General features: G+C 38.9%; 2 protein-coding genes across 3 annotated transcripts; one reads left to right on the top strand and one right to left on the bottom strand.

Moving 5' to 3' along the window:
* Window positions 1-315: 315 nt before the first annotated feature.
* Window positions 316-5,350, bottom strand: angptl5 (angiopoietin-like 5). The gene is made up of 8 exons (XM_029448297.1): window positions 5,150-5,350; window positions 3,980-4,148; window positions 3,711-3,814; window positions 3,532-3,625; window positions 2,606-2,709; window positions 2,415-2,535; window positions 1,096-1,281; window positions 316-974 (listed from the first exon to the last, which is right to left on the bottom strand). The coding sequence occupies exons 1-8, from the start codon at window positions 5,204-5,206 to the stop codon at window positions 655-657; spliced, it is 1,155 nt and encodes a 384-aa protein (XP_029304157.1). The 5' UTR covers window positions 5,207-5,350; the 3' UTR covers window positions 316-654.
* Window positions 5,351-10,304: 4,954 nt separating this feature from the next.
* Window positions 10,305-21,854, top strand: LOC115019058 (transcriptional coactivator YAP1-like). 2 transcript variants are annotated; one of them, XM_029448386.1, is made up of 9 exons: window positions 10,305-10,385; window positions 10,696-10,928; window positions 12,725-12,924; window positions 13,700-13,854; window positions 15,667-15,768; window positions 15,975-16,075; window positions 17,619-17,737; window positions 17,914-18,014; window positions 18,516-21,854. In XM_029448386.1, exons 2-9 carry the CDS (start codon window positions 10,725-10,727, stop codon window positions 18,695-18,697), a joined length of 1,164 nt encoding a protein of 387 aa, XP_029304246.1. In that variant the 5' UTR covers window positions 10,305-10,385; window positions 10,696-10,724; the 3' UTR covers window positions 18,698-21,854. The 2 variants fall into 2 exon arrangements, with proteins under 2 accessions (XP_029304246.1, XP_029304247.1); XM_029448387.1 differs by lacking the exon at window positions 15,667-15,768.

Raw genomic sequence — 21,854 nt, 5'->3', positions numbered from 1 at the left:
GTGACCTGCGACTTATAAAGCACAACTTGGCAACCCAAAAGTTGCCACGTTGTGTCAATAGAGTAGGGCTGCAACTAATGATTATTTTTGATAATCGTTTTATCTATTATTTTCTAACTTAATCATACAATCCATTCGTCAACTTATCGTTGCAGCTCTACAATAAAGCATCAGTAAATGATTTATCAACCATTAATAAAGCCATTAAATACAATTTACAAACATTTTCTGAAAGGTGCCTTAAAAGAAAATAGTACACTTTTCTTTCTTGTTGTCCTCTACTCCTTCCAGAAGACAACAGAAATGTTTGGTGTATTTGCATTATAAATAAAAAGGTTTTTATTAAAATAGTTTACAATAAGGGGTAAGACTGTGTGAGAGAGATGTTTAATTGACTCAGTGTTCATTTTGTGTGCTACTTTTCTGATAATGTTGGCATTGTTGTAATATATTGCATGATAATTTCAGACATATTAGTCCACATTAGTCCATATTAACCCTAACTCAAAGCAAAATCACCTTAATATTTCCAGAACATGAGGGGAAACAATCCTTTCATACTTCCATCCTGTTTTATTAAAACATCAGGTTGTACAAAAATGCAGTGCAACTTATATAATATGTGCTTTCTCCCTCTGTTTCTTCTCCTCTCTGTCAATTATTAGTTGCAATCCTCCTGATCTTCATTGTGACAGATTTGATGACGTGAAGGACTCCGTTCTGTCTCCAGGTGTCCCACAGGATGTGCGTCCTCTGCTCCCGGTTCTGCTCAGCATCTTCGGGAGAGCCGTTGAGGTTTGCCAGGCCGCACTGGTTGAACCACCATCCTGTCTGGTTGTGCTGAGTGCTGCAGCTCTCCACTGTGCGGTTGTCGATGGAGCAGGAAGGATTACAGCCGTCGTTGTCTACATCTGAGGCGCTGAATGGAGCCGTGTCCTGGTTCTGATCCTGGTCGTAGCCACGCAATGCATCACCTGTACAAAATCACACAGAAATGCAGACGTGTTGAGTGCAAAACAAATAGTGCATTTATCATTATTTTGAATTTGCACAACATTTGTTACTTTTTGTAAGTCTTGAATTATAAAGTCTTACCTGCACTGCCTGCATATCTGCCCAGGTGTATACTGAAGAATTGGGTTTCATTGTCCAGGTGAAAATCATCATATGATGCATAAGAAGTGACGTCATCCTGGGACACCAGAGCAACGTGAAGCTGGAACCGAGTTTCTTTCTGGTTTACTATATGAAATAACTTCTTCAGACCCAACCAGTGTTCTCCTAAACACACACACACACACACACACACACACACACACACACACACACACACACACACACACACACACACACACAAGAGAGAATATGCCGTTACTATTATCATTGGCAAGAGGTTTGTTCAGAGAGAGTGTTAAATCTGAGTCTATATAGGCAGGCCTTTTGTTCAGCTGTCCCCACCCTGCAGTAAACATTTCTCCTGGTATTGTGTCATAATAACACAACACGACTTGGATCTAAACCTAGTCCTTTAGTTTCTGGAGTTAGTGAGGAGTATGTGTAGCTACATAAAGTAGTTTGTTTAACTTGCCCAGTTGAGTGAAACCAACACCACTTTCTTATTTGTGTGTGATTAGCCTGGGGTGGCCCGTGGCGTAAAGTAAGATAATGTAGTAATCCTGCAGATTAATAGGGAACTGGGTGAGTTCTAGTGTTTCTTTACAGTTTTTGTAACCTGTTTGCAAGCGTTGATGTGCTTGGATTTTTGGTTTGGGGGAATTTGGGGTTGATGAAACATGACATTGCATGATCTAGTTGCAGGCTAGTGTTGTAAAGTACATCTTAAAAACACTTAGATTAAAGGTGATTCTAAATCATACAACATTTTTGATTAGGATCCCTTAAACTATTTTGTTATGAATTTATTGTGACCAAGTAAGTGTACTGAGCAGGACACTTTACAGTTGAACAATAAACTTCTAGCACTAAACAAACATTTATCATTGTATTAGAAATTTAAATATGTAATTGGTAATATAAAACTTTCTAAGGAGTTGGACTTAACTTGCAGTAAACTCATTTACATTAGACAATTTTCTCACAATATATAGCAATAGCCATCTGCTATTGGAAAGCGTAATATTACGCATACAGTGTTATTTTAGACGATAATGTGCTTCAAATGTTCTGTGTATACTTCAGCATACTCAGGCGTAATACTTTTGGCAATGTGGTGTATGTGTATACGTGTTATCTTGTCTAGGTCTGCATTACCTAACGTTCTTGAGCAGTCAGCTTGCACACCTGGTATACATTAGCTGTTGTTCCTAACACTTCAACCTCCTCTTTAAGTTGTTTTTATATATCTTAAAACAGGAAACATGCTTCTGTCACAGTCTTTAGTAACTTTATACAACCTGCAAGGTTTCCAAAGCCATCAGCGTAATCAGCCCAGGGTCGTTTGAAGTCCGTTAATCCATCTGTCCTGCGCTGCATCACCGTCCAGCCGCCTCCCATGTAGTCCATCTCACAGAAAACCTGCAGCACATGTTGCGTTATGAGTCGTGACTGACGGACTGTGAATGACTGAAGTATAAGCCACATCTACCTCAAATGAAGAGTCTGTATTCTCAGGGTGGACGATGTAAATACCGCTGGGGATCTTGGGGACGACTGACAAAAGATTGTCCTTGATGTCGCTGCAGTCTCGTCCTAATCAAAGCAAACACACCCTTTTGTCACCAGGAATAAACATTTACATTCACTAAAGAATGCATGCCTAAGGATTTATTTGGTATTTTTGAAACACATTTTACATTATTATCCAGTCAAAACCTTGTATTTGGTGATTTAATCGTTCAGATTTACTGAAAAATGAAATGTGTCTTAAAGGGTCGAGAACTTTCTCTTACTTCTTAGGGCTGTAAAACCCTCAAAACACCTTGTTGTGTTGTCATGAAAAGTTGAAATTTTGGAGAGTTTTAAAGGACAATTTCATGCATTAAGTTCAGTGTACTCATCATGAGGATGTGCTACAAAACTGAAGGTTCATCTAAAAAGCAATTCTATTGAGTTGCATTATGGGACTTGTAGGATCCAGTGTTTTTGGATTCTTTTTTGGACCCACACTCTGGGCTAAAAGTCAGCATATTTCAGCCTCAAATATCTCTTACAATTCCCAAAGCTTTATGGAAGTGAAATACTACATTTCTAGACTGTTAGTTTAGAGGTCCAGGTACCTTAAACAAATTGATCCTACACTTCAGTAATGCAACTTGGTAGTATCTTTTGCTTTCTTTTACCTTCTGCTGTGACAGCCATATCTTTCAAACTCCACGGCCCATGTGTAATGCAGGCTTTTTGTTGTCAATTTCAAGTCTGAAAATAACCCGAATGGGTCATTTTGTCTCACTTTAGAAAGCTCCTCCAGAGTGACTTCTCATGACTATTAATTGATATTCATTCATTACTAAAATTGGTGGAATTTGTATGTATGAATGTTGTGTCCTTGCCTGTGTTTGTGTGTGATTTTACCATGGGATTGCACAGGTTTGATAGAGTACATCTCAGTGTTGCTTCTCTCAACCTCGGAGCTGAGCGTCTGCACTTTGGCCATTAGCTCTGTGACCTGGAAAAGTGACACTACTGTACATGCTGCCAGCCAATCAGACGCTTAGAAACTCTGTTACTAAGAGAGAAAAAGAAGACTTTACCTGACTGCTGAGGATGTCCTGGGCTCTCTGCTGCTCATCCAATACATCCCTGATCAGTTTCCGGGTGCTGCGTCCAAACGCCAACAGAGACTGCTGCAATTGGCCTACACACACACACACACACACACACACACACACACACACACACGCGCACACACACACACACACACACACACACACACACACACACAGAGACACACACTCAGGTTCTGAACAACAAATTATGATGATAGACGAAACAATAACATTAGGAAAGACATTTCTTTCACCACAGATTGAATGTTTTTCATCTCGTAGCAGCTTGACAGTGATTTCACACGGGATGGAGCAGGTGTCCCGACCTTTGACCCCTCCAGGCTTCTGGCCTTTCACAGGAGCATCAGAGAAGTCCTCATTGACTATTTCTGATTCGTTAAAATTAGCGTTGTTTCCTGTGTCCTGGCAATCAAGAGAGAACAGTGAGAGTTTAAACTACAGGAGTAAATCTGTTGTTATATCATGTGTCATGTGTAACTAGCCTGGGATGCTTGACTTCAGGCACAAAGTCCTGACCAGCTTCTGTATCTGATTCTGACCTTGAATATGCATGACAATATTAAATCTCTTCTGGAGATCAACAAAGTTTTAGCACACACACACACACACACACACACACACACACACACACACACACACACTGTAACAACAATATCCTGTCTTTAAATCCAGCAAAAAACATTTGTAACCAGCGGTAGAAGTAAACTGCAGTTTTGAGGTACTTTGCTTTACTTGACAGCTTTCCATTGATGCTACTTTATACTTCTACTCAACTACGTTTAATAGAGTTTTTACTAAACTACATTTATCTGACATCTGTAGTTACTAATTATTATTATTATTATTATTATTATTATTATTATTATTATTATTATTATTATTATTATTTTAACAAAACACATAGGATGAGCTTCTGAAACATGTCAAGTACTTTTTTTATCTGGAATCAAGTTCTCAAAATGTTATATTTATGTAAATGTAATTATTATTATTAAGGTTTTTGCATATCAAACAATCTCTCATATCAAACTATTTTTAAGTGTAGTATAATTAAAATCATCTCCACCTTAACCAACCACAACAAAAAGGCTGCTCACACATTAATGCTTTTACTTGAGTGCAGGACTTTTACTCATAATGCAGTATTTTTACATTGAGGTATTGATCTGAATACTTATTCTAACCCTGTTTACAATCTGTATTTACACAAACACACACATAAACATTACAATAACTAATACAATTAAATAAAGACTCACGATTAATGATCCATCTATGATGCATAACCCTAAACCCTTTGATCTCCTTGATTGTATCAACGCTTCTTAAAGCAGTTTAAAGTCATCTGCAAAGGAAAGTACAATAATTCCTGAAAACATTTATGACACGCATATCATACATACTGTGGAGGAAAGCAGTTGAGGCACAAGCAGCAGGAGGACAGTTGTTGTCCACATCATGTCTGTATCGTCTGACTGTGCTTATTCCCACTTCGTCACCAGCAGCCACTCCTTCATTTATGCTTTAATTTTCCACAGAGTCTGCTCTTTTCCCTCACATGTCCACCCTTCTACCAAGTCGTGTCTGCATCTGCTCCTTCCTCTCAGTTGTCAAACGTCTGCCTCCCTCTCTCCACCTCCATCAGTCACTCCCACTTTTTCTTGTAAATGACAACATCCCCTGTAAAAGCAGGTCATATTTGTAAATAGGTTGGTGATAAAAGACTGGATATGTTTCTGACAAGTAGCTGAATGTGCTGATTCCAGATTTGTGGTAAAGAGTTATTACCTTCCCCCTTAGTGTTGTTATTTTACAGGTTATATATCCTGTCACCAGCATGAGAAACAGATGTGAGGAAATGGAAATGGGCAGCTTGTTTTATTATAGGAACACTTTCTCTCTGCTTGTGTCTTTGCGTGGGAGCTGAAGGTAGGGTGCAGTGACGGCAGGGTGCCTCTTGTGCTCATATTTCCTCCCTCTTCTCTGTGACCACTGACTCATACATCTGAAAACAGCCTCCCAGAGGGTCAGACCAATTACTTCTGTTAACCAGGCAGTTAAGCAGCGAGGAAAGTGAAAAGAGCAACAGCACATTCCAGTCAGAGTCCAGCTGGAGCCGGCCGTCCTGTCGCTTCCCTGGAAATCTTTTCTTTGAGAGCCAAAGAAAAGATTTGCTGTTGTTCTAAACCTGTGTTAGTTTACAGCCATGGTCAGCGAGAGGAATGTGAAAAGCCCGGTGCCGCAGCCTCAGGGCCCCCCACATCTGTCCTATGTTACATACTCTTGTAAAGCTATGCATGTGAATGACGCAGACGAGATAATAAGATCATATACTGTATTTACTCTTCTTGTGTCCTTAGCTATAATGCATTCAAATCATTTGGATAGTTGAAAGAAATAGTTTGACATTCACTTTCTTCTGAGAGTATTGATACAACTGTCATGTCTAAACGTGAAGATGATGTTCGGAGAAAGCTTAGCTTAGCATAAAGACTTGAAGAGGGGGGAAACAGCTAGCCTGTCCTAAACTAACTAAATCTGCCTTCCAGCATCACTAAAGCTTACTAATTAACACGTTATATCTTCTTTTTTAATCAGTACAAAAAACAAAGTATAAAAACGACACATTGTGTGCTATTTCATGGTTATGCGCAGTCCTCGCTGTTCTCCCTGTTTCCAGTCTTTATGCTACGCTAAGATAACCAACCACTGGCTTCATGTTTATCAGACAGACATGAAAGTGTCAATGGAAGCAAATAAGTTTCCCAAAATGTTGAAGGGGGAAACTGCTAATTCAGCTCTGTCTGAAAGGTAACATAATCCACCAACCAGCACCTTCAAAGCTCACTAATCAACACCTTATATATGGTTTGTTCCAACACGTAAATCCCCATAAAACCTTGACGTTTTTATATTTCGGGTTTTTGTAAGTGTTAGGGAGCGGGCAGTAACACACAGGATGCTGGTCTTTTGATATCAAAAAGGTTAGGGTTTTATTTGCCACAAAAAAAGTAGAAAAAACAAAGCAACATTAACTAAATTGGGCCCTAAACGAGGTCAATGAAACAGAACTGAACTCAAAATAAAGCAAACCGAACTGCACTGACTTAACTGACCTCAACCAAGACAAACCTGACCTAACTATTGACACATGAGGGGACCATAGATACTGCCTGGTCAAACCAGACGTCCCCCGGAGCAGCAGCACGGTAACTCAAAAGAAAGAAAAGTATATCAATGCAACTTAAAGCTTTCAGAACTTAAGTGTTGACAAAACAACATTAAATAAATGGGCATGCTTCATCTAGAAAATGTTGCATGTAAAAATGCTTATAAACCTCGATGCAAAATCAAACTATGTTGGTTGTTCAATTATATCAAAGTTGTAATCTGTAACTGAATATAGATATACATATAAACCTTTGTAAAAAGGTCAATTAAGTAGAAGTGAGGTTAAGTGGAAAGTGTTTGTCTGTGTGGATATTGCCATCACAGCGTGGAATAAACCAACGAGGAATAGCGTGTTATTATTAGTGAGTTTTAGAAGTAGTTGCACAGAGCCAGGAGTTGTCTCTCCATGTGTTTTCCAGTATACTGAGCTAAGATAAACACTTGCCAGCTGTACCTGAATTCTTCACGGACATAAGCCAATAAGCGTGTTTCCCAAATTCTCAAATTATTTCTTGCAAATAACAAATGTTATTTTCTTACCTAAAGCTAGCTTCATCACTCTGTGTTTTTGTATTGGTTTTGACAGTACGCTCTTAAACAAAGAGTTCAATCCAGAGCTCCGAAATTAATACTTGAGTATAAATTATTTGTTTGTTAAATGAGACCAATTGTCGCTTCTAGCTGCTTTGTTAGGGGTGTGAATAGACACTTGATAAGTCGCCTGTGCGTCACTGACCTGGTGATGCCCTCTGATTTGGCAGTGAAAGGGCACTGATTAAAAACACAGGGTGGAGAGGATTTTGTTCAGAAATCCTGCAGATGTAAAAATCACATGACCAGAAAAAACAGTTAGATCTCCGCCATTGCAGCTGCATTGTTTTAGTGATTATAAAAAGATATGTTACAGGTGTTAAGGTATGACAGTGCCATCTGCTGCGCTTTGGTTTGTATTACAATGCTTACGTTGACCTTTTGCCTGTAGCCATGGTGCATCTGAATTTTCCACTCACAGCAACAACTGATCATTTAGATACAAATAGTGCATATTGTCACATAGACTGGACCTCACGTATAAAAAACATGTCTTACAGTGTAACATGTTTGCATGTTTAATAAGACAGTCCTCATACATATATTTAGCTAGATTCTATAATATATAGCTAAACCCATGAATAGTACTGTTGTAGTCCAATTGTCCAATGTCATTTCTTATACAGCAAAAAACAAATATCTTGAATGAAAATTAGAGTTCAGACTAAAAAACCCTTTGCTTTTCTCTTGTAAGATAAACAATTTGGAATCTGAATGTAAAGTGCTGCTAGAGACAAAGACTCCAGCTAATACGAAGTTACAATAAGGAAAGGGCTTAAATTACCGCATGCTCACACATGCTGTATACTTGGTTTTAATAGGCCCTTATAGGGAGTAAATGTGGACAGAAAATGTTAAACTAAACAGTGAATACATTCAACACTGTATAAATCTGTTTAATCATCACACAGTTTCAGAAACAATTCCTTTGTTGAATCAAGGCAATATTCAAGGTAATTTATTCCACAGTGTTTAGATTAGATTAGATTTTAAAATCAGTTTATCCAAACTCTGCATTGAAGCTTTATGATGTTTACATTAAGTGAAATATTTAAACCCAATACTTTTTATGACTGCAACAATAATCTAGACATAATGTACATCATTTTATACACATTTTTCCAAAATTCAACCTGACATATTTGTTATCATTGGAAAACTTCCCTCTTCACTCTCAATCTCCACTAGAAGTTAAAGTTAAGTTCTGTGGGTTTGAACAATGTTTGGATGCACAGAGTTAAAAATCATGCATAATGGCAGTTAGCTGTTAAGGGGTTAATTTGTATAGTTTTTGTGAATTCGGCTATTTCCCTTTAAAATGTCAAATTCCAATTATTTAGATTACTTATTTATTCAAAACTCATTTTTGAGTCAATCTCTAGTCAATTGAGTGAAATGTATTGTATGCATTGTATGTAAATATCAATCATTTATGTAACCATTTGTAGGAATCTCCCTGCCCACTATATCGAGGGGTGAGAAATAGAGGGGCATGAGTGACACCGACTTCACAGGCGAGCCAAAAAAAGAAAAGATTACCACAGTTGACTTTGTTTATTAAATTCAGATTTTAATATTAAGATTTCATAAACATGTGGGGGACAAAATATATTTTTGTAGTGTTTTGATTTCGATTTTGAAGAAGGTCACAAGCGCCTTTTTGGAACCAACATTTAACTCATATACAATATGAAAAAAGGGCGTATCTGAATAAAATATGAACAGAAAACTACACATTTATGAGTTGAAAAATAACAGTAATCCTTTGTTATGATACAAAAATATCCTCATATCATATTAGTTAATTGAATGTAATTCATTTTTGTTAAAATATTAATAATAACCTTTTGGCCAAATAACTGTTTTCACCAAATGACCAATTAAAAAAGGCTTCAAAGTCCCTTGTGATTATCTTATTGTAACTCTGGTAGATTATAAAGACTTAATAATTGAATGAGTTATTGGGTAATAACACCAGTCCAGACACACATTTTTTCATGAATTCAATCTGTTGGCCAGCTGAGCTCCGGCTCACTGTGCGCATGTCTTCCACTAGAGGGCGGGACGCTGCGGCTGCATGGACAAACAGGCTCCGGCTGGGTTGGCCTCATCAGGGGCGGATGTTTTCTCAGTGCAACTTCCCAATCACCCCTCCCCAACCCCCCAAATCCAGACCATGCCCAGGCCCGAAAAAGTCAAATTTCTCCTCTCAAGTGTTTCATCTTTGGTTGTCTGTCACCTCTGTCTACACTTGGCCCTCTTTTCTTCATCAGGAGAAACCCGCACTAACTGGAAACTGCACAGAGGGGAATTAAAGCATGGCCAAATATATCAGTTTATTCTAATATCACTGATATCCGTGCATTTTCAAGGCTTAAAGTGAATAGTTTGTTTGCAGTTGGATCTGTAAATAAAACAATAATACATAACTTATTTTCTATGCCTTGTGCTGATGGTTTATGTCTGCTCAGAGTAACATATTTCCCCTGCAACTGCGGCAGCTTTAAACCCTACAACCCCGCCCCTCAGCACTATCACATGAATCTGGACTCAACAGTGGATGTGAAAAAGGTTTGGAGGTCTCGCTGAAATAACTTTCTCCAACTAGTTTCACATATATGTGTTTCACTTGGGGAGACTTTTAAGTAAAAGTTTGCATCGGAAATCAATGTCTGTCTGATTGTTTTCCCGGCTGTGATTTCTCCAATTTATTTTTTCCCTGCAGGAATACGGAGAGAGAGATATATAGAGAGAGAGAGCGAGGTAGAGAGAGAGAGAGAGAGAGAGAGAGCGAGATAGAGAGAGCGAGAGAGAGAGAGAGAGAGAGAGAGAGCGAGCGAGAGAGAGAGAGGGGGGAAACGGTCTGGCTGCTTGAAGGTATGTGGGAGGCATGTAACGTGTTGTACGCTGCTGAGATTGATTTTTGTCAGCGATCACTGTTTTAAATTGCGCTCCTTCGACTTCGTTACCCGATCATTTAGTTTCTTTTCGCAGCTGATTAACTTCCGAGATGTTACAGTTTGAAACAGACAGACAAGGACACAAAAGTTCAAATGGGGTGGGGGTGGGGTGGGGGGGGTTAAAAGTGTAAACAAATCCGATCATAACTCCAGCTCTCAGGCGCATCTAGAATTAACGGGCCTGGCGTTTATTCTCTGTTTGTTTGTGCGATTGAACTTTTCGACAGATTTGTTTCGACACCAAAACTTTGGCGACATGGACGCGCACCGGGGCGCGCCTCCGGCCGGGCAGCAGATCGTGCACGTCCGCGGGGACTCGCAGACGGAGCTGGAGGCCCTCTTCAGCGCCGTGATGAACCCCAGCAAGTCGGTCAGACAGCCGCCCTCTCTGCCCATGAGGATGAGGAAACTTCCGGACTCCTTCTTCAGGCAGCCGGACTCGCGAGGCCACTCCAGACAAGTACTACTAGTTGCTGTTAAATGCACCACGCTGGTTTACACACACTCATGTAAACACTCATCCATCACAAACTACAGTAGCCCTGTAATATACATTGAGTGGCCAGAATAAAATAAATCCAATACTACCTGCTGCATGTCAGTAGTTAGTGTATTTATAAAAATAATAAATACATGGAAATATGTTACTTATTAACATGTTGTCCACCTCCATTCTCATATCTGAGGGTCAAAATATTAGGAACACTCAATCCAGTAAAATCAATCTAAAGATCAGTTAGTTAATCGAGAGTATTAATAGATAATCTTTTAGATTAGGGCTGTAACTAATGATATATAGTATTGCTAAATCTGCAGATTATTTTCTTGATTATTAGATTGTTTGTTTGGTATATAAAATAGTAGCCATTACAATTTCCCACAGGTGAGCTCTTCAAATGCCTTGTTTTATTTGACAAACAGGCCCAAACCCAAATATATTCAATTTACTTTCATGTATGAAAATGAAAAGCATCAGATCCACACTTTTGAGATGCTGGAACCAGCACATTTCTAGTATTATTGCTTGACAAATGACTAAAAGATAATCTGATTATCAGAAATATTTGCAGATGATCTAGATTTAGACCATTTTTGGTCCAGGCTCTCTAAATATAAGTGTTTGCTTCTTTTCTCTGCTTAAATGGTCGACTTAATGTTTTAAGGGTTTTGACTATTGGTCAGACAAATAATCAATAGTTACAGCCCTAATCTGTCTGTCCTCAGTGAACATTACAAGTTCAACAAAGGTAGCATTTACTGCAGGGCCGCTTTACATTTTACTTGTGTTTTACATTTGTTGTGGTCACTGAGTGTGTTAGTTTCCACAAATTCCATTTTTTTGTTGAGACTATGTTGTTGATATTTGAGTGAGGCTTTACCTTTGACCTGTTACTCTATTCTGATAGTTTTCCTGAATTGGGCATGTCATTTTGTATTTCTAAGACTTTCCTTTTGCATCAGTAAACACTTTTGTTGTTTTATGGACTGGCGCACCAGCATTTCTATCCAATATGCTTGATATCAAATACTCAACACCGTTTATTCTAAGCCCTTAAAAGTAAAAGCACTTAGTTGAAACTTTTTTGGGGTTCACCAAATAGGCCTTTACTATAAAGTTATTGTATTTTTAGGTGTTTCTGATGAAAACTCTTTAGAGATTATAATTATGAATTGGCATAACACGGATCTTACTAGATGCAATTAAAGTATAGATGCGATGTTTAGTCCTCAGGGAGAGTAAATTATCGTATTTATCCCAGGTCACTTTTTGGGCTCATCCTATCGAAAACCTGAAAGCAGAGTTTTACTAATAGTCCCAACTGGCTTTCAAACAAAGCTGCCTTTTCAACCACCTAAAGATAGACTGTGACGTTTATTGGTTTCATGACCAGCAAACGGACCGTGAATATATCTCTTACATTTGTAGATGTGGCTCAAACGTCATAATTCCTGAAATTTGTTTAACTCAATCAGCACTAAATATTTCACAGAAAACTACATAAAAGACTTTCAGATAATCTTGCCAACAATATTAAACTAACAGTGACAACTTCTTGGTAGAAGTAATAAAACTTTTAAAAAGTTGAAAGTAAAGCAACCAGTTTAACTGTTCTTCCTCTAAGTGTTTGTTTTTGCACCTTGGCTCTTTGGCTCTCTCTGGTTACCATTCAAACCTTCTTTTCCTGCTGGTTTATGTTTCTAATTGTGATTTGTGACTCGTCGTGGGAGTTGTTGACCCTGCTTGTTTCTCGTCAGGCCAGTTCGGATGGAGGTGTGTGCGGCTCCCTCACTCCTCATCACGTCCGCGCCCATTCCTCCCCTGCCTCCCTTCCAGTGAACTCCCTCTCCACTCAAGCAGCAGATGTAGCGGCGGCAGCGATCATACCTGATGACGTGCCACTCCCCCACGGTTGGGAAATGGCAAAAACGCCTACTGGCCAACGGTACTTCCTCAAGTAAGGTCTTACTTCTGTTTATCAATGTGTTTGATCTGTCACACTTGGATACTTGAAGTGGTTTCTATTTAGAAAGACCCAAAGAGTCAGCTCCACCTTGTTCTAAAGCATTTCTACATTAGCCCTCATTCTGTTCATGGCTTGATGATTATTTTTAGTCTATAATAAATAGTGAAAATACCCCTCACAATTTCGCAAAGCTCAAAGCGATTGCTTCAAATTGCTTGCTGATTGTCCAGAAAACAAATAAAACTGAGAAAAGATGCACATCTCTACATCTGAGAAGCTAAGAGCAGCGATTTTCCTGCATTATTGCTTCATAAATGACACTATTTGAAGGTCGAGATGATTCAAACGATCAACATGTTATCTAGATCATCAAACCATTTTAATAAACCAATCACTAATCCTACTTTAAATGCCCCAGGAGGAGTTTCTTTTGATTTTTAAACATATATATATATATTCAATATATTTAGCTAGAGAAAGAATAGAATTAAAAGTAAAGTGTAACAGAGAAAACAAACTTGCAGCAGTGCAGATATAACCTGGACTCAAACTAATTTGTTGCATGCAAACTGAAAATGTTCCAACTAGTTTTGCAACCTGTGTGGTTTCAGCCAGTTTCATTCATGAGAGCACATGGAGAGCTCACACTCCTGTCAGAAGCTACTGGTAGTACAGGTAAAGCAGGTCCGCGGTTAAAGTGTGCCTCGCGTTTCTTATCCATCAGGTTGCAGATGCAGATATGTTTAGACTTGTTGTGTGTTTGCAGTCACGTGGATAAGACAACCACTTGGCACGACCCTCGACTTTCGCAGCTTCAGTCGGCTGCAGCTCAGCATCCCATCTCTGGGACCCCGATCCACGCCCACTCCCTCAGCAACCCAGCACCCACTACGCAACCACAAAACATCAATCCAGAGACAGGTATCCCTCTGCGTTTTCCTCCCCCCTCTCACCATCTACTTTCTTTTCAAAGCACAGACCTGCTTCTCATAGCTCAACTCCATCAACAGTTGGCCAGGTCTCTGCCGGGTGTGATTTCTTCGGGATTTCCTTTTTGGTCTCTACATCCATGGCTCTGTTGACTTTGGTGGCAATAGTCATATTCGTACTATAGATTGAAGCAGAGGCTGAACTTTAATGACGTCACTCTGATGATGCAAACTATAAAAGATATAAAACGAGAGATGGGACTCTCAGGTTTGATTATATTTACTAAATTGAGAGGACTCATGATGCTCACAAAAATAGTGGTGGAAGCCATTCAAGATGTTTATTGATACGGGTGTTTTGCTTATTTAAATGCAGGTTTTATTGCTTGTTGGGCCATTGTCTTTCCACTCATGTCAAAATCTTAAAGGGTCTGTTCACGCAAATATCCTTTTCTTATTCAAATTGTTTTGAAGATTTTTACTTTTATAAAGCAAAGAAATGTGAGAAGACGAGGGATTACATGAAACAGAGTTCCCGGCCTGTATTGATGTAACCACTTGGTCAGCGTCTTAAATGATTTCTCATTATCTTAAAACAATAGTCAGGTGCCTAAATATGGACATTTAAACAGGTTTTACTTGCTGTAATAATTCCTCCTGTTGCACTTCCAATGTAATGATAAGGGTCAAAATCCACAGTCTTTTTTCAAAGGTTTAAGATGAGGCTTCAGCTGTCCAAATAAGCCAAAACAAGTGGATATCTTCCACAGTTGCAGTTGTTTTTGATACAAATGTCCCCTTTTTTGATACTTTCCATCCACTGCAGCTCAACTAGGAAACAATGTCCAGGAAAAACAAAGAGGGAATAAAAAATGTTCACAGAACGAGGATGGTGGACTTACACTGGAGGCCTGTCAGAAAGAGATCTCATTATGTCCATTATGAAAAGGACGTTCATGGCAATCGAACAACAAAAAGCCACTTGATGAATTTTGAAGCCATTTCCAACATGTGGTGGTGCAACAAGTAGATTGAAAAATACCTACAAAAACCAGGCGCACTGAATTACCCTGGGACCTGCAGGTGACATAGCAACACGCAACATATAGCACACATCAACATTGGCTACAACAGGAGGAATGATTACAGCAAGCAAAAACTGTTGCAATGTACACATGGGCCCCTGACTTATGACTAGAAACATTGTGAACCTGTCCTTAAACCTCTTGGCCACAGGGGCGCCTCAGTTAGCCAAAGTTTTTAAATATCTGTCCTTCTGCTGTCAATCCTGTACTAAGTGAAATTTAATTTATGGCGCTAATGGCTTTGAAAAGTAAAGACAATTGAAGATCATTAAAGCATCAATATCTGAATAAATGTAATCTGTGGATTGTCCAGAATAATGAGGGCAGCGGTTCTGTAAAGAGACGTTGCTGTTTAATTTTTTCTATCGTAATTATGCTGAACAGACACTTTTAAGAGCAAAACATTTTGAATCCCTCTTTTTTTCCCCACCAAGAGCAGTATTGCATACTTTATACTGATTTACTGTAGTGTTTTTACAATCTCCCACCCACTGCATTCAGGCAATATGCACATAGGTTAGCACATTTTTACTCTACAGAACGCACTATACTGTCGCTATTTACCCACTAACCTTCCCTTCTCTTAATAAAACCTCTGCAAACTAGAAGCTACACAGACTTTTAAGGACGTGGGCCACATTTATACATTCCCCCTCTCAACACTCCATGCACTCCATCCACCATTTGCCTTCTCACTGTGTACTTTCACTGCTGTTCAGGTCCACTGCCTGAAGGCTGGGAGAAGGCTGTGACTGCAGATGGAGAGGTGTACTACATCGATCACATAAATACGACCACCGCTTGGGTCGACCCGCGTCTAGGTAGCACACTATCAAACTTGTGTCTCCTGAATTGACAATTCTTGTTTGTCAATGAGAAGCATTTTGTTCCAATGTCCACCATCACAAGTTGCTGTTTGGCAACAAAAATAAGAAAGATCGCAAAGTTTTCCTGAAATGTCTAAACTCGTAGAAATGTTTACCTAATTGTCAAAAATGTTTTTTTTTCTATGACTTTTATGTTCCAGCCCAGAAGATGAACCCTGGCATTCTTGGCTTGGCACTGCAGCAAAGGCAGGAAAAGGAAAGGCTCAGATGCAAACAAGGCCTCCCTCCGCAAATCACACAGGTCAGAAGTGAAATAAAACTGTACTTGGATGTGCCGCACACAATACTATTGCATTCATTTCGAATCTGCGTTACATTGAAGTTATTTATTGTGTAATCTGGTTGTATTAGGGCAGGGGTCGGGAACCTTTTTGGCTGGGAGAGCCATAAAAGCCAAATATTTGTTTATGTATTTCCTTGAGAGCCATATATTTAATCAATTTGAACGCAACTTTATGCGTGCATTTTTTTAAAGAATAACACGTCTCCGAGTACTAATAGCGGTATCAGTGTTGCATTGAACAGGTGCTCTTTTATTAAATAAACTAAACGCTTACGTTATTTATCTCATATTTCAGTGTTTACTGCACAGGTGTCAAACTCAAGGCAATTATGACCTATTTAACCTCTTATGTATGTTGTTGTTGGTGTTGTTTTTGTTGTTGTCCTGCATTTTAGCGCCTTGAGATTGCTTTTAGCTTTGAAAGGCGCTTTACAAATACAATTTATTATTATTATTATTATTATTATTATTATTATTATTATTATTATTATTATATCCCACCCGCGAGAAAATATCATATGTCTGTCATACCTGGCCCGCCGGTTTTGGTAATTAAATCAATGCATGGCACAACCACGGGAAAAGACATTTGAGGAAGTATCTAAATGTGTGAATGAAATGAAAGTTTTTGGAAAGCAAAGGGAAACACACCACAGATCTCTGGGACGAAAGTGGCGATGTGAGCTGGACTGTTTGTGCGACATAACGAAGCATCGCACTGTTAAACCTGCAGCTTCAGGGCCGTGTGATCACGGACATGTATGATGCCAAGCTGCCTGTGGGAGACTCTGATGCAGAAGGAAACTTTGGTCACTACGTGTTTCCAAACCCTGACAAACATCTCCACCTCTGTGTTCCCGACAGCATTCTGCTGATCAACTGAGCTCATTTGCCGACTTTGAAGCTCAGATATTTAAATTGAACTGCTCAGCAATCCGTCTGCAGTTGACTTAAATATGTTCCATATCTTTTCGCACTTTATGTGTACCCTGTTCAATAAATGTGGACCGTGTTTGGCCCTCGACGTAGTCCCAGTTTTTAATGTTGGCCCTCTCTGTGAATGAGTTTGACCCCCCGGTCTACTGCTTGCTTTGCGCAGTTTCTCCTCAGCTGTTTCGCGAAGGGCAGGGCTCCGCCCCCTACACACACACACACACACACTTGTGTAAGTGTGTGAGCTGTGCAGTCAGAGACAGGGCGGAGGAAAGGAGAGGGGAGAACTAAAAACAAATCCTCTGCTAAATGTTTTACTTTAAAATGACACAGTATAATTGTTTATTACTTGTTAATCATGTTAAAAAATGTCAGCTCAGAATTGTCTGCGAGCCATATCGCGTCATCAAAAGAGCCATATATGGCTCGCGAGCCATAGGTTCCCGACCCCTGTATTAGGGTGTGTATTTAGTTCAGATTTAATGGTAATGAAATCATTATTTCATGTAAACACAATTTCAGTTTTACATGCCATTATACAGTACAAATGTGAGTGTTTGTGTTATAGGAGGCAGGAGGAAGGAACCAGATGCCCGGTGGGATGGACCATGACAGGAACGCACAGACACTTGTCCCTTCTCTGGATGTCAGGATCAGAGCTTCAAACCACGAACCCACACTCAATGGGTGCGTTCATGTTTAATTTTATTTTCATGTACTGAATTATTGTATAATTTCCGTAAAGTATACCGTCAGTTTAATGTTTCTCCTAGTCATTCCAGTTATTTTAAGAGATTGTGTGTGTGTGTGTGTGTGTGTGTGTGTGTGTGTGTGTGTGTGTGTGTGTTTGTTTTCTTGTGCAGCGCCCACTCTCGCAACGAGAGCACAGACAGCGGTCTGAGCGTCAGCAGCTTACCCCGCAATTCGGACCACATGTTGAGCTCTGTGGATCACATGGACACCGGTAATGTGCACGCACGCATGCATACACCAAAGTCAGAAAGATGGTACCCAGGTTCCCACAGTGGAAAATCATCCCTCCGAACACCCTTTATAAATATGTAAATATATAAACCGAAGTGATGATGAACACGGTGTCCAGAGGTGACATCTGTTGATTTAAATTTACATTTCAACCAATAAGAAGCAGTTTATTTTTGGATCTTTGAGTAATTTAGCACAAGTTACAAATTTAGCAAATGATATGCCATGATATTGGTTTATTTGGCTGTAATACTTTATATTATTTATCTTAGAACTAAGATTGGTTATAAAATTGGACTTCTGCACTGGCGTTTCAGGTATTACTGGTATACTGGTATACTGGTATAACTCATAGTGATTTGCGACGACACCAACTTTTCCAAAGACATTGTAAAGTAATTTGTGTTCATTTATTTTCCCAATCGGGTCAGTAATAACGCAAAGTTAAATGCAGAAAATCTTCTTCTCTGACTCCTTCCAGGTGACTCCGTCGACACCTCCTCGATGACCTTACAGGAGTCGATGCCTGTGCTGCCGATGTCTGACGGTGAGGAGCTAATGCCTTGCATCCCCGAAGGTCTCAGTTCAGACCTTTTGATGGACATGGAGACTGTTCTCTCTGGGTCGCACATGGACAGAGACAGCCTGCTCACCTGGCTATAGACACACCATCCACCGCCAGAAATCTAGTTCGACAAGAAATCTTCATAACATGACTGATAATTCTGGAGAATCTTTGGCTTCAAAAGTGGTACAGAACAAGCTTACTGAGAGAATATGCTACTGCTGTGTGATGGATCCCTAACACTACTCGCACCCTGAGGAATGAAAAAAACCCGACTCTCGCAGAAGGTGGTAAGCTGCTGGTGTTTTCCTATTTTTGGGCCTGGTTTTACAGAGATGCATGACGGAGCATCCATATTTTTACAACGCTCCTTTCTTTTTAGTCATCGGCCTCAGATGATGCTCCCCTCGTCTCTGGTAAAGTGCGTCACAGCTAATTTTAGAGTGCAGATATCTTTTATTATCCCCACTTGGGTAATAGGGTTTGCAGCAAACTTTTAAAAACACAGTGTCAAGTCAATGAAGTCTGCATGTAGCAGTTACATAAATGCAAAAAAAGACTTGTTTAACTAACATAAAAGTTGCTCAAAGTATATCATATCCACATTGCCCTCGGCTACCTCATTTAGCTTGTGGGATAAAAGAGCAACGTCTAGTTCTACTACCTCCTAAGCAGCCTGTAATTTGGGATTTTAATGCTCACACTTCTAAAGAAACGTCAGGACTAAGAGCAAGAGTTGAATCAAATAATTTTCTGGATTTACACTACATTGGTTTCATAAAAAACTAAAATCCCAGCTCAAAATAATCAAAGCTCACTCTACCACTGCTACACAGAAACATCAGGGCAAGAGGACGCACCCTTGTGGTGAAGATTATGAACACTAACAGAGTTTTTAACTCTCAAACCGTTAAAAGGCTCACAAGCAAAAAACAGTATTAAAACCTTCACCAGAGTGGCATATCTCTGAGGTTATTTCTAATTAAGTTAAGGAGGATAAGCTTTATCTTTGGTCACAGTGGAGACTTCTTTTCTAACAAATCAAAGCCTGTCAAAAGCCATCACATTTAGAGACCTAAAGGCTACAGGATATGGAGTCTTTAACTGTGGGCACTAAAACTACAGCCAAGTGTGTTTTTTAGGACCTTTCTTTACAGAAATTAATGCTGGAATGAGGATGTCTACAATAAATGAACACATTTTCAGTATAATGCAATCCAACACAATACAGGGTTTCCCCCAGGAAACTGTAATCCTGACAAATCTGGTCTGCTAATCAATTTGGTCAGTAGATGAAGGCCTAAACTATAGCCACACTAAATAAATGGCCTTTGCCACGTGAAATAGCATCTCTGCTCTTTTTCCCTAGAGTTTTATTTCATAAGTGTGTTGATTCTTCAGAACATTAGCCCATCTCTGCTCTAAAACACTGCAGAAAACCATGCAACAGCCAAAATCACCTTTTTTTTTTTTTTTAAAGTTACTTATGTTCAGATTTTGTGTTTGTTTTGTGTTGTAATGGATTGCATTTTATTGTCGAAGGTTCCAGTCATTTTGTCCACTCCAGCATTGAATATAAGCTTCACAAAGGTAGTATTTATTGGAGATTTGTTTTATTGGATTGCATGATATTGTACAGTTGTAATATTATTATGTCCACCCCTTGTTAAAGAAATGATGCCACATAGTTGCCATCAGGGCCTGGACGTTATCTCTCCTTAGTCTGCAGCAGATATATCAGCTCTCAGCGGCTCCTACGCCAGCCCTGAAACACAAATCAAAAATATTCAATGAATCCTTTTTCTCACTTTTCCCACTATTGGCTTAATACATTCCTAATAATTTCCCTTTTCACATCTTAAGCATTTATTCATCCAGTGGCATCATTTGTTTGTTTTCTCAGCCAAGTTTTTAACTTTTAAATAATCTTTTTTTTTCATTTATTCTCATAATTAATTAGCAGACTCTTGAAACTTGCGTTATGACTCAATGTGCTTTGTGTACATGGTATCAGAGAATCATCCTCCAATTTACAAAATATGATTATTCTTAGTTGCAAGAGAAATATAAATCATCATAAGTACGGTACAATATTACAATCATCTTTCTCGAGCGAATACAATCTTTCATTTTAACCCATTAATGGGTAGAAATGTTGAATATTACAAAAACGCAGTTGACTCAAATTCCCTACATCTCTTAATATTTATGAATAGCCCTGACTAATTTAAAAGTCAGTCTATTTTAAAGAATTGCACAACAGAAGAGAGTTTCAAGATTCTGCTAATACATTTCCATATTGTATGGACACGTATGGATTAGATGCCTGGAACAGTAAAGCATGCATTCAAGTTTCTAAAACAGAGCAGTATAGTTTGCTAAATACTTGGCAGTGATGTACAATCTATGTGATTTTTTTGTAAATACACTAAAACATGCAAAATCCCTGGTAGAATCTTTTTTAAATAAATGATCCTGTAATCCGTGCCATTTAACATATTAGTTTGCTACCACTGTTCTAAAGTTGTCCGGGGCTCAAGTTTCCCACTCTACACGAGCTGCTTTGTAAGTGGGAACGAATAATGTGCTTTAAAAATGGATTTCATTTGGAGAGTCATAGCATTAGTCAAGGACCCTGTTGTGCCTCCTCAGAAAAGCAACATACTAATGCGGATGCTGTGTTCTTGGTATATTTTGTTCTAACTGCAAGTGCTATCTGGTGCTGTCATACAGAAGGCAATCATCAATAAGGGGAGCTCTTTAATTCTCCTCTTTTAGTTAAACTATATAATAAGTATATAATCTGTTTCTTTATCCGCTGGGTTGTTTCTGCAGTGTGTTTTTATATTTGTATCTGAAATTGAAGCTGTTAATTATTGGTGAGAGCATTTCTTCTAACCAGCTTCCTTTTTGACATTATACAATATTTGGATGTAATTCACAACTCTCCCAAATAAAGAGCCAAGTCACCTAATCTTTTATAAATGAAAGTACCATGGGCCTGGAACGACTTACAGTTCATACACATAATGCAACACACTACCTAGCCTTTTATTTATCTTAGCATGCATGACACTTGCTATGTATGTTACATATAATGAATTTTATTATCCTATTTACAGAGAGTTTGGAGGCAATCAGACTTGTTTTGTACCTTTGTATGCATGTGCTTTATATAAATATATTTCTTCTTACTCTCACTGTAATCATTTTAAAGGAGTTTCTGTTTAATAAACTTTTAAATACACCTGGCAA

Source organism: Cottoperca gobio, chromosome 14, assembly GCF_900634415.1.
Source record: "Cottoperca gobio chromosome 14, fCotGob3.1, whole genome shotgun sequence".
NCBI classification, from domain to species: Eukaryota; Metazoa; Chordata; class Actinopteri; order Perciformes; family Bovichtidae; genus Cottoperca; species Cottoperca gobio.
This window is presented reverse-complemented; position numbering and strand designations above follow the sequence as displayed.

What these genes read in the sequence shown, in the direction of transcription:
- angptl5 (XM_029448297.1), bottom strand. Translation starts at nt 5,206, where the DNA reads ATGATGTGGACAACAACTGTCCTCCTGCTGCTTGTGCCTCAACTGCTT. An exon ending in TGAAAAACATTCAATCTGTG is followed by an intron (nt 3,815 to 3,979) that starts GTGAAAGAAATG and finishes GTGTGTGTGTAG; the next exon opens with GCCAATTGCAGCAGTCTCTG. An exon ending in TGGCTTTGGAAACCTTGCAG is followed by an intron (nt 1,282 to 2,414) that starts GTTGTATAAAGT and finishes GTGTGTGTTTAG; the next exon opens with GAGAACACTGGTTGGGTCTG.
- LOC115019058 (XM_029448386.1), top strand. Translation starts at nt 10,725, where the DNA reads ATGGACGCGCACCGGGGCGCGCCTCCGGCCGGGCAGCAGATCGTGCAC. An exon ending in GGCCAACGGTACTTCCTCAA is followed by an intron (nt 12,925 to 13,699) that starts GTAAGGTCTTAC and finishes GTGTGTTTGCAG; the next exon opens with TCACGTGGATAAGACAACCA. An exon ending in TTGGGTCGACCCGCGTCTAG is followed by an intron (nt 15,769 to 15,974) that starts GTAGCACACTAT and finishes TTTATGTTCCAG; the next exon opens with CCCAGAAGATGAACCCTGGC.